This window comes from Chiloscyllium plagiosum, chromosome 13 (genome assembly GCF_004010195.1).
Source record: "Chiloscyllium plagiosum isolate BGI_BamShark_2017 chromosome 13, ASM401019v2, whole genome shotgun sequence".
NCBI lineage: Eukaryota > Metazoa > Chordata > Chondrichthyes > Orectolobiformes > Hemiscylliidae > Chiloscyllium > Chiloscyllium plagiosum.
The window spans coordinates 63708671-63720440 of NC_057722.1; the positions used below are offsets into that span (position 1 = coordinate 63708671).

At 42.2% G+C, this 11770-nt stretch overlaps 1 protein-coding gene across 1 annotated transcript in view; it reads left to right on the forward strand.

The window, feature by feature from the left end:
* Window positions 1-11384, forward strand: part of mmp23bb (matrix metallopeptidase 23bb) — a 32835-nt gene extending 21451 nt beyond the window's left edge. The window contains exons 6-9 of the mRNA XM_043701639.1: window positions 2120-2284; window positions 4247-4357; window positions 7098-7227; window positions 9272-11384. Coding sequence (XP_043557574.1) covers window positions 2120-2284; window positions 4247-4357; window positions 7098-7227; window positions 9272-9491 — 626 coding nt within the window. The 3' untranslated portion in view covers window positions 9492-11384. The remainder of the gene's footprint in view (window positions 1-2119; window positions 2285-4246; window positions 4358-7097; window positions 7228-9271) is intronic.
* The last annotated feature ends 386 nt before the right edge of the window (window positions 11385-11770 follow it).

Genomic DNA, 11770 nt, shown 5'->3' on the forward strand with positions numbered 1-11770 from the left:
CCTGCTTTCTCTCGCCCACCTTTCTTAAAAAGTGGTATAACATTTGCCACCCTCCAATCCTCAGGAACCGACCCCGAATCTATTGAACTCTGGAAAATAATCACCAATGCTTTGCCAAATAATCATAAATCCTATCTCTCAGAATTCTTTCCAAAACTTTACTGACCACAGACATAAGACTGACTGGTCTGTAATTGCCAGGGATTTCCCTATTATCCTTCTTGAAAAGAGGAACGACATTCGCCTCCTTCCAATCTTCCAGTATGACTCTTGTGGAGAGTGAGGAGGCAAAGATCCTCTCCAGTGGCTTAGCAACCTCCTTTCTTGCTTCCTGGAGCAGCCTAGGATAAATCTGGTCTGGCTCCCTGTGGATTTATCAATCTTAAATTTTTTCCAAAATTTCCAGCTCATCAACTTCATCAATGTTGTGTTTCTGTTCGCCGAGCTGGGAATTTGTGTTGCAGACGTTTCATCCCCTGTCTACGTGACATCCTCAGTGCTTGGGAGCCTCCTGTGAAGCACTTCTGTTATGTTTCCTCCGGCATTTATAGTATCTGCCGCTTCCGGTTGTGAGTTCCAGCTGTCCACTGCAGTGGCCGGTATATTGGGTCCAGGTCGATGGGCTTGTTGATTGAATCAGTGGATGAGTGCCATGCCTCTAGGAATTCCCTGGCTGTTCTCTGTTTGGCTTGTCCTATAATATTAGTGTTGTCCCAGTCAAACTCATGTTGCTTGTCATCTGAGTCTGTGGCTACTAAGGATAGCTGGTCATGTCGTTTCATGGTTAGTTGGTGTTCATGGATGCGGATTGTTAGCTGTCTTCCTGTTTGTCCTATGTAGTGTTTTGTGCAGTCCTTGCATGGGATTTTGTACAGTACATTGGTTTTGCTCATGCTGGGTATCGGGTCCTTCGACCTGGTGAGTTGTCGTCTGAGAGGGCTGTTGGTTTGTGTGCTGTTATGAGTCCTAGTGGTCGCAGTAGTCTGGCTGTCAGTTCAGAAATGTTTTTGATGTATGGTAGTGTGGCTAGTCCTTTGGGTTGTGGCATGTCATCGTTCCGTTGTCTTTCCCTTCGGCATCTGTTGATGAAATTGCAGGGGTATCTGTTTTTGGCGAATACATTGTATAGGTATTCTTCTTCCTCTTTTTGCAGTTCTGGTGTACTGCAGTGTGTTGTGGCCCTTTTGAACAGTGTTTTGATGCAACTTCTTTTGCGTGTGTTGAGGTGGTTGCTTTCATAGTTTAGGTCTTGGTCTGTGTGTGTGGCTTTCCTGTATACGTTTGTGGTGAATTCTCCGTTTGGTGTTCTCTGTACCATCACGTCTAGGAATGGGAGTTGGTTGTCCTTTTCTTCCTCTCTAGTGAATCGGATTCCTGTGAGTGTGGAGTTGATTCAACACTACATAGGACAAACAAGAAGACAGCTAACAATCCGCATCCATGAACACCAACTAACCATGAAACGACATGACCAGCTATCCTTAGTAGCCACAGACTCAGATGACAAGCAACATGAGTTTGACTGGGACAACACTACTATTATAGGACAAGCCAAACAGAGAACAGCCAGGGAATTCCTAGAGGCATGGCTCTCATCCACAGATTCAATCAATAAGCACATAGACCTGGACCCAATATACCGGCCACTGCAGCGGAGAGCTGGAACTGACAACCGGAACCTGAGAGAAAACTGAAGCAAAATATTCATTTAGGGCTTCCCCTATCTGCTCAGACTCCACACACAAGTTCCCTACGCTATCCCTGATCGGCCCTACCTTCTCCCTGATCATTCTCTTATTCCTCACATATGAGTAAAATGCCTTTGGGTTCTCCCTAATCCTTCTTGCCAAGCCTTTTTCGTGCCCACTCCTGGCTCTCCTCAGTCCATTTCTGTGCTCCTTTCTAGCTAGCCTGTAATCCTCTAAAGCTGTGCTAGATCCTTGCTTCCTCCAACTTATGTAAGCTGCCGTCTTCGTTTTGATGAGAAGCTCCTCTGTTCTCGTCATCCAAGGTTCCTTAAACTTACCCCTTCTTACCTGTCTCAGAGGAACAAATTTGTGCTTCTTGGCCCTCTCCATCCTGCTGGACTCTGACTGGCTGCACTCTGCTCTTTTGACAGGTGTTTGGCTCAATGATTTGGTGCAGGTAGCAGCTCACGAAATTGGGCATGCACTTGGGCTGATGCACTCCCGCAATACGAGTGCATTGATGCATCCCAATGCAACCTTTACAGGACAGCGAAGGATCACACAGGATGACATCTGGGGAATCCAGAGATTGTACGGTATGATTATTATTTACTCCAATTGGGAGGGTGCAACCTGAAAAGGGAAAATGATTCAAGGATAACATTCAAAAGGGAACTGGGTAAGTACTTTAAAAAGGAGCAGAGGGATAGTGGGAAGTAGTTGGACAGACAGCCAGCATAGAGGGAATGGACCAAGTGATCATCTTCTGTCTGAGAAAATTCCGTATTTATGGGTCAAATAATGATATATTTTACAAAGGAAGAAATGAACTAGCTTTAGTCTCTCAGATTAGAAAGGTTTTGCGAATCATATTATAATATTGCAACATCTGGAGTTATGCCCTGTTTAATGTAGCAGCTGCCAGATACCTCCTCATCTATATGGCTTGCTGAGAATTGCAGATGCTTATGTGATGAGTTAGATTAATGATGGCTATATTTATAACTGTCTGTTCCATATGGACTGTTGCTGATTATACAAATATCAGGGCTATGAATATTAATCAAATACTAGTATTTTCATTTCCAGAGTATTGTACTAAAGTGAAAGAAGCCATTTGGCCCATCAAGTGTGAGTTGGCTCCCTGAAGCTATCCAATCAGTATTGTTTCCAAACCATATGACAATTTTTTCCTTCTTTTTTTTTAAAATGAAGTGGAAAGATGTGAATTTCATGTACAGCGTCTATTGCTGTTTTTCTCTCATTCTTTACTCCAGCAAATGTGACTCCTTCCTATGCCAGGGGTTGACAGCTGAGGTCCTTGCCCAGGTCACTATTCACCACATATTTATTTATTTTTATTCACTCATAGGATGTGAATGTTGTTGGCAAGGCTAGCATTTATTGCCTGTCCATAATTAATTGTCTTGGATTTTGTGAAAAATGCACTCTTTCATGAAGAAGCATTGCCCCAGAGTAAGATGCCTTCTGATACACCCAGTGTTAGGTAGTGTTACCCACAATGTAGTTAGGGCCAGTGTTCCAGAATTTTGACCCCACGACTGAGGGAATGTTGATATGTTTCCAAATCAGGACCCGGGGAATGGCTTGGAGGGCAACCTGCAAGTGGTGCAGTTTGCAAGGTTGGAACATGATGTCTAAGGATCCTTGATGGCTTATTGCCGTGCATTCTATAAATGATACATACTGCTGTCTTTGTGTGTGTTGGTAGTGGGAGTTAATGTTGAAAGTGTTTAATGGGTTGCCGATTAATCGGGCTGCTTTGTCCTGAATGGTGTTTTGAGTGTTGTTAGAGCTGCACTCATCCAGGCAGTGGGGGAATTCCATCACACTTTTGACTAATGCCTTACAGATGGTGGACAGGTACTGGGGGAGGAGAAGCGAGTATTCTCCACAGAATTCCTTGCCTCTAACCTAGTCTTGTGGCCACAGTTTTTACATGGCTAATCCAATTCAGTTTCTGGTCAATGGTAATTCCAAGGTTGTTGATAAAGGAGGATTAGGAAATGGTAATGACATTGAATGTCAAGGGACAATTTTTGGATTCTCTCTTGCTGGCCATGGTCATTACGAGGTACTCATGAGATGTGAATGTTATTTGTTCGAAATGTCGATTCTCCTGCTCCACGGATGCTGCCTGACCTGCTGTGCTTTTCCAGCACTACACTCTCTATTCTGATCTCCAGCATCTCCTGTCCTCACGTTCTCCTACTTCTCAGCCTAAACCTGGCTACTGTCCGGGACATGAGCTGCTTCAGTATCTGAGGGGTTACAAATGCTAATGAACATTGCGCAATCATCAGCGAGCTTTCCAATTCTAGCCTGAGATTGGAAGAAGGTCATTGATGGAGTAGCTAAAGATGACCCGACACAGGAGTGTGATTTGCTTCCAAACAAATGCTCAGTTACAGTACATGCCTAACTAGGCTATGAGATGGTCACATGACATTAACCTGGGTGATTTTTCACTCTCTGATTCTGGTATGTTATCTGCAACATGCCATCCTCCAGTAATACTCTTTCTCCATCCCCGACAGGATGCATTGATAAGAAGAGGCTATGCGATCCCTGGGCTCGTCTTGGATTCTGTGAAAAACGACGCTCTTTCATGAAGAAGCATTGCCCTAAAGTGTGTGACCTGTGTTTTGGTGAGTTTCAATTCAGCCTGAGATCTGCAATGAAAATGATCTTTCAGTCAGAGCAAATATTGTGGGGTCTGAAATTCTGCATCATGGAAGCATTCTTTATTGCAATTACCCAAGTCCCTGCTTTTGCAGGTGGAGAGGGTGAGAAAACAAGTGGATGCTAGATATCCACGTGCACTATGGAAACCCAGACCTACCAGCTGTTTGATTAGAATCTATGATGGTACCTACCTTTTGCATGGTGCTTTCAATGCACATCTGCAGGAGGCCATTCAGCCCCACAAAACCATCTGTTTTCAATTCAATCATGACTGACTGGTTGGCTCTATGTCACCAACTTGTTTCTTAATAGCCTCTTCTAACAGTCTCAGTTTTGAAAATTTAATCACTTTAAGAAGGTCTCGCTAATGTTTGGCAGAGTTCCCAATATCTGCAAGTGTTTCCTGACATTGCCCCTGAATAGCCTGGTATGAATTCCAAGTTCATGGCTCCTTATGCTGAAGTCTCCCATCCAAAGTTTCTATCCAACTACTCGATAACATTCTTTAATGATCATAATGTTTCAATTAGATCAAGCTTTAACCTTCCATGCACTGGTGAATACAGTCCTGGTCTTTGCAACCTTTTTTCATAACTTAATTGTTCTTAGTCCCAGTGTCATTCCAATGAATCCATGCAGTACACATTCCAAAGTCAATTGCTCCATATGGAAAGTAGTGCCCAGCTCAGACAAACCCTTTCAATTAGACCCTTGAATAAATTACAGCCCCCTTCAGATAAAGCCAACATTGAATTAGTCTTTTCAATTGTCTTTTGCAGTTGCCCACTAGCTTTTAGTCACTAGTACTTGGGCTCCTAAATCTCTCACTGCTTGATAGCTTCTTCACATTTAGAAAGCTATTATTTCAATTGATCTTTCTTGTGTAAAAGCTGCTACATGGAATTTCCAACCCTGGTCCCATATATTCCTGGAATTTCCCCCACATGATCGTCCACCTCCAACTGTCTCACTTCTGCCATGGATGGCTTGACATGCCGATCTTGCAATGCAGTTGTATCAACAGTGATGTCTCTTGTTGAATAATTCATGACTGTCTGTTAAACATTTGCTCCCAATCTTCAGTACTTTCAGAACTAGTAATCCATCAAAGAAAAATCAATTACTTCTCAAGTTTCCTGTGAGTTTTCTCCTGCATTTTGCTTATAACAGTGCCCCGAGTGGCTAATCTTCAATTCTTGGAGACCTATAGGACAATCTTGGAAGAGAATTTAACTTGTTTAAATAAAGACCGAAAGAGCTTTGAATGCTGAAATCAGAAACAAATACAGAAATTGCTGGAAAAGTTCAGCAGGTCGGGCAGCATTTGTGGAGAGGAGTCAGAGTGAACATTCCGTGTCTTGTGACCCTTCATCAGAACTGGACAGAATTTAATTTAATTCGTTTTGTGTCCCATCACCTACACCTGGCACTCCAAGCAGGAGTCAGAACTGTTAAAATATTAATGAAAGATTAAGGGCAAACCATAAAAAAAATTTTCTTTTAAATAAACACTAAGCAGAATTCATGGTTAATTTTCAATTTATAAAATCTTTGGTTTTGGGGCTCCTTTTATTTGCTTTATGTTTGATAATTTCAGTTCCACTTTCAATTTGGTGTCCATCAGGGCCACTTGGCTCCTGAACTCTTCACAACTTTGGTCAAAATATGAACAAAACTCCAGAAGTGAGGTGAGAGTGCCTGTCTTTTCCATGGCATTTCCATCACAGAATCTCCTACTATTGAAGACTTGGGTGTTACCACTGACCAGATGCTAAACTGCATCAGCCATATAAATACTGTGGCTACAAGAGGCGGTCAGAGGCTAGGAATTCAGTATTCAGTAACTCACCTTCTGACTTTCCAATGCCTGCCCACCATCAAAAGTGCACAAGTCAGGAATGTAATGGAGTACTCCCTACGTGCTTGGATAAATGCAGCTTCAACAACCCTTAAGCGCAACAGCATCTAGGACAAAGTAGCCGGCTTGATTGTAACCGTATCCACCACCTTCAACATTCACTTCCTTCATCACAAAGAAGTCTAAGGGCAGCAGGTGTATGGGAAAACCTGTAAGGTCCCCACCAAGTCCCTTCACATCATGATTTGGAACTATTTTACAGTTCCTTTACTGCTGGGTGAAGATCTTTAAACTTATTTCCTAGTGGCACTGCAGATTGCAGAGGTTTAACAAGTCTGCTCACTGTCTCCACTACAACTAGTGATGGACAAAGAATGCCAATGACCCCACATTCCATGACCAGATTAGAAAACAGGTCCAACTTCAAGTAAACTGAGCAATAGATCCATGGATAGATATCTTGCTGCTGGAGATGTAAGCAATTCTGACTTCGTAACAGACTTTAGGCAAGGTCTTTTTCCTGGGATGGGGGAATCCAGAACTAGAGGGCGTAGGTTTAGGGTGAGAGGGGAATGATTTGAAAGGGACCTAAGGGGCAACTTTTTCATGCAAAAGGTGGTGCCTGTTTGGATTGAGCTGCCAAAGGAAATGGTGGACTCTGGTACAATTACATTTAATAGGCGTCTGGATAGCTATATGAATAGGAAGTGTTCAGAGGGATCTGGGCCAAATGCTGGCAAATGGGACTGGATTAGATTAGGACATTTGGTCGGCATGGATGAGTTGGACTGAAGGCTCTGTTTCATGCTGTATATCTCTATGACTTTATGACTATTTGCATTCAGAACCACCAGATACAGCAGTTACGACCACTTCTCTCCCTCGGAATATCAGGATGAAATATGTGTCCAAAGGACGTATAGTGACCTTCAGATGTGGAAAAACTCTCTCACGTGCAACTCCTCTCAATGTCAGGTGAGTTACATTGAATCAAGTGTACTGTAATTATGCATTAATGCTGTGGAACTCTGCTATATTGTATACCATTATTCAAGAGTAGCAGAGAATTGTCCCAGTATCCTGATGACCATTTCTCCCTTTGCCAATAGTAGTACAGCACAACCAGAGCAACATGGGCTCACATAGCAAGTTTTAATGTTTTCCAGTGCAATTCATTGTCAGTTTGAAACACACACCAGAGACCTAAGCACACATCACAGACTGATGTCTGAGTGCAGCACTGTCAGAACACTGTATTGTCAGAGATACTGGCTTTTGGATCGGACATTGAATCAAGGTCACATTAGCTGTCAATTGGATATAAGAGATCTAACAGCAGTATGGAAGAAGAAAAAAGGCCTTACCTGTCAACCAATATCATTAACACAGAAGCCTGGTCATTATCAGGTTGCCACTTGTAGGATCTCTTATGCAAATGACCTGCTGCGTTTCTGACATTACAACAGTACTACAGCATTTCAGAAAGCACTTCATTGCCTGTAAAGCACTTTGGGATGTCCTAAAACCATAAATAAGAAATAAATACACATCTTACATTTTTTCTAACACCCAATTGAAAGCAGAACTGCAAAGCTATCAGCAGCAGATCATTTCCACATGTTATGGATCTCTCAGGGAGTCGAAGTTGCTATCACAACATGCACTTTTATTTGCATATTGCAGACAATGCATAGTGATGATCGAGATTCCAAAGTTCTTTCCATCATTTAACCAATCGCGAATCTCTCCTGGGCTTTCGTTCTCATACAGTCAGAGTCGTACAGCATAGAAACAGGCCCTTTAGCCCACCAACACAAAACTAACTAATCCCATTAACCTGCACTGGGTCCTTAGCCTGCTATGCCCTGGCAATTTAACTGCTTATCCAGATGCTTTTTAAATGTTGCAAGAGTACCTGCCTTCATCATCACCCTGTCAGCGGCGTGTTCCATATATCTACCACCACCTGGGTGAAAAAGAGGAACTGCATTAGTTATCCTCCAGTCGTCTGGTTCTTTGACTGTAGCCAGTGAAATATTAAATATCTCCACCAGGAACCCAGCAATCTCCTGCCTTGCTTCCCATAGCAGCCTAGGATACATTTCATTAGGCACCAGGATTTAATGCATTTGTACGCCTGCTAAAACATCTAATACCTCTCCCTTATTAATCTTAATGTGTTCTAGAACCTCACCATCCCAACTGAAATCCCTAGCTATTATGTCTTCTCTGTGAACACAGATGAGAAGTACTTATTGAAGACCTCACCCATGTTCTCAGGCTCCACTCACAGGTTGCCGATTTGGTCTCTAATGTCCTGCTCTTTTCCTGGTAATCATCTTACTCTTAATGTACTTACAAACAGCCTTGGGGTTTTCCTTGGTTCCATCTGCTAAGGATATTTCATGGCAACTCTTTGCCTTCCTGATTTCTTTTTTAGACAATCTCCTAAACTCTACACTTTGGAAGGGCTTCCCCTGTTTGTAATGCACTAAATTTCCTTCGTTTTTTCTGAGCAAGCTCTCAATATTCCTTGACGTCTAGGGTTCACTGGGCTTGCTGCCCCTGTTCTGCTTTGATTCAGTTTCCTGTTTGACATTGACGACTTAGGCTGGGTTCTGAACACACCTTCCTTGACCAAAAGGTCCTGGAGTGATACTTGGGCCTAGATCTTGAGCCTGTGAGGCAGGGACACTGCCCACAAAACCTCCTTATTGATTATATATCCAGGACAGTTTCTATTACATGAGGCTCATATGATTATTGAGCAACCTGCTGTATTGTTCTTCTTGTATCCTGGTTAGGATGCCTCATTACAATCCACAGGAGATTTTAGTTCTTAAAAACAAAATTAGACTATCCATTCATCTCACTATTGTTTGCGGATGTAATGTGTAAAATGAATAATATGTTTCGCTTGAGACTTCTCCCAGAATTTTTTTTTTGGGATATTGTGCTAAATAAATGCAGGTTTTCCTCATCCTGCTACAATAATTAGTATTTGGCTTGTTTCTTTCAGTTGGTACAAGGATGGAGAATTATTGGCCAGTTCAGTGCCTGGATACTTCATTGTGAAAAACCAGGATCTCAGCATTGTAGCAAACGAGTTTAATGAGGGGCTGTACACATGCCAAATCCGACAGAAAACATTGACGATTCAGGCCAATTCTTGGTGGATCAGAGTCAAGGAAGACAATGATATTGATAAGCCACAAGGTCTCAACTCCCACTCGGGATGAGTGAGAGTGAAATTGATCCAAACCATTGTAAACATGTAAAGATGATCAGGGAGGCCAATGACCTAGTTATAAACAATTGTTTGACAATGTCATTGGACAGTCACTCAACCAACATCAGCGACTGCCCAACCAGATGGTCATGGATTTGAGTCATGCTGTTAACTGAAACTGTACATTTAATCAGCTTCATATGAATTCCCTGAGATTGTTGGTGAGCACTGTGTATGAGGAAAACATTCCCATTTGGAAAGGGGAGAGCAACACATTCTGTCTGCTTTGCAATGGGGTGAGTGCAAAGCCAAGTCAAAGAAACATAGAAAATAGCTGCAGGAGTAGGCCATTTGGCCCTTCGAGCCTGCATCACCATTCAGTATGACCATGGCTGATCACGCAATCTCAGTATCCCATTCCCACTTTCACTCCATATCCTTTGTTCCCTTTAGCTGCAAGCACCACCTCCAGCTCCCTCGTGAATATATCTAATGAACTGGCCCCACCAGCTTCCTGCAGGAGAGAATTCCACAGGTTCACAACTTTGAGTGAAGAAATTCTTCTTCATCTCCATCCTGAATAGCTTACCCCTTATTCTTAGACTGTGAATCCCTTGTTCTGGACTTTCGCAACATCGGGAATATTCTTTCCTCATCTAGCCTGTCCAGTCCCATCAGGATTTTGTGTTTCTACACAATCCCCCCTCATTCTTCTGAATTCCAGTGAATACAAGTCAAATCGATCCAGTCTTTCCTCATATGGCTGTCCTGCCATTCTGGGAATCAGTCTGGTGCACAGTCAATCTTCATGAAGACTGATGTATCCTGACCTCAATTCCCTTCTCTTGAACTGGGAAAGGGAGAATAGAAGATTCTGTGAAATAGGAATGTGAAAAAGGGAATTTTTCAGGTTTTACACTTTCATATGTTATCACACAAGAATTAGTCTCAGAGTCACACAGCATAGAACAGACCCTTTTAGCTATTGAGCAAATGAAGAATCAGCAAACTCTCATATTCCTTCAGAAATTGCAAGATTAAATTAGATGACAAGTTTACATGATGGATCCGGCTCACTTTTCTGCCCTAAATGACGGGAAAAAATTTACAGTTCCATTATAGATGTCCACCTTTATTTCTACACTTTAACCGTACAATATACAGTGAGAAATATGACCCATGTGTTCAGAGGTGAAGTGAGAGGACTGTTCCAACACCTCTTTGTTCATTTCCTCATTCAGCCATATCACCACAGATAAGCAGCAATGCAGAATGAGTGTGGTCACTCATGTAACTGTGCCATTTCATTAATAAACATCAACTTGCACTGAAACAATAAATCATTTGTGGAAGGGCATTTAGACATGGATAATGAATGTTCACCACACAAGTATCAGCCATTTCACATGAATCAAGATTAAACAAAAGTAAGTACAGAAGATACTGGTAATCACTTGGGTGTGCTCTCAGCCATGTTCAAGAATCCCAACCCTAACATCTGTCCAGTCAAATGACCCATTGTTTCATAGGTAAATGCTGTGGAAAGAAAGGGAGATTGGTCTAAAGTCTCATTCAAGGAAAAAGTATTTCAATGTTATACAAGAGTGTCAGCCTAGGTTATGGGTTTCAGTCGCTGGAGTGACATTTGAAAACAAACCCTTCTGATTTTTGATTCAATGATGTAGCCAATGTGTCCGAACTGGTTGAATGGGGGAAATCAATGGATTTGTGACTTTTTCTCTCCCTGACAAAGGATCTTTGCCAGCAATGGTCCCTTCACTGATATTCCCTAACGAGTTTGTAATCCTGTAATGTTTTAGCCACCAACCACAGGTGACAAATTGTATTTCTCATTCATAAATAAAAACAATGCGTAACTGACCTTGGCTCAGGGCTATGATCAGATGGCTCACAGAGTTTGCATGTGAATTCTTGTATATTTGTTTGGTAAATGAGTTAGAAAGCACTGGTCAAATGTTTTTGTGTTGAGATCTTTGGTCACTTGGTGACTGGACAGTGTCAAAGAGTCATACAGCACAGAAATAGACCCTTCAGTCCAACTTGTCTGCGCTTTTCCAGCAACTCATTTTCAGTGCATGTACAGAACAAGTTGCCAGAGGAGGTGGTAGAGGCAGGTACAATTACAACATTTAAAATGCATCAGGATGGGTTTATGGATAAGAAGGTTTTAGAGGGACATTGGCCAAACACTGAAAACTGGAACTAGCTCAAATTGGGATGTCTGATCAGCACAGACAAGTTGGACTGAAGGATCTATTTCTGTGCTGT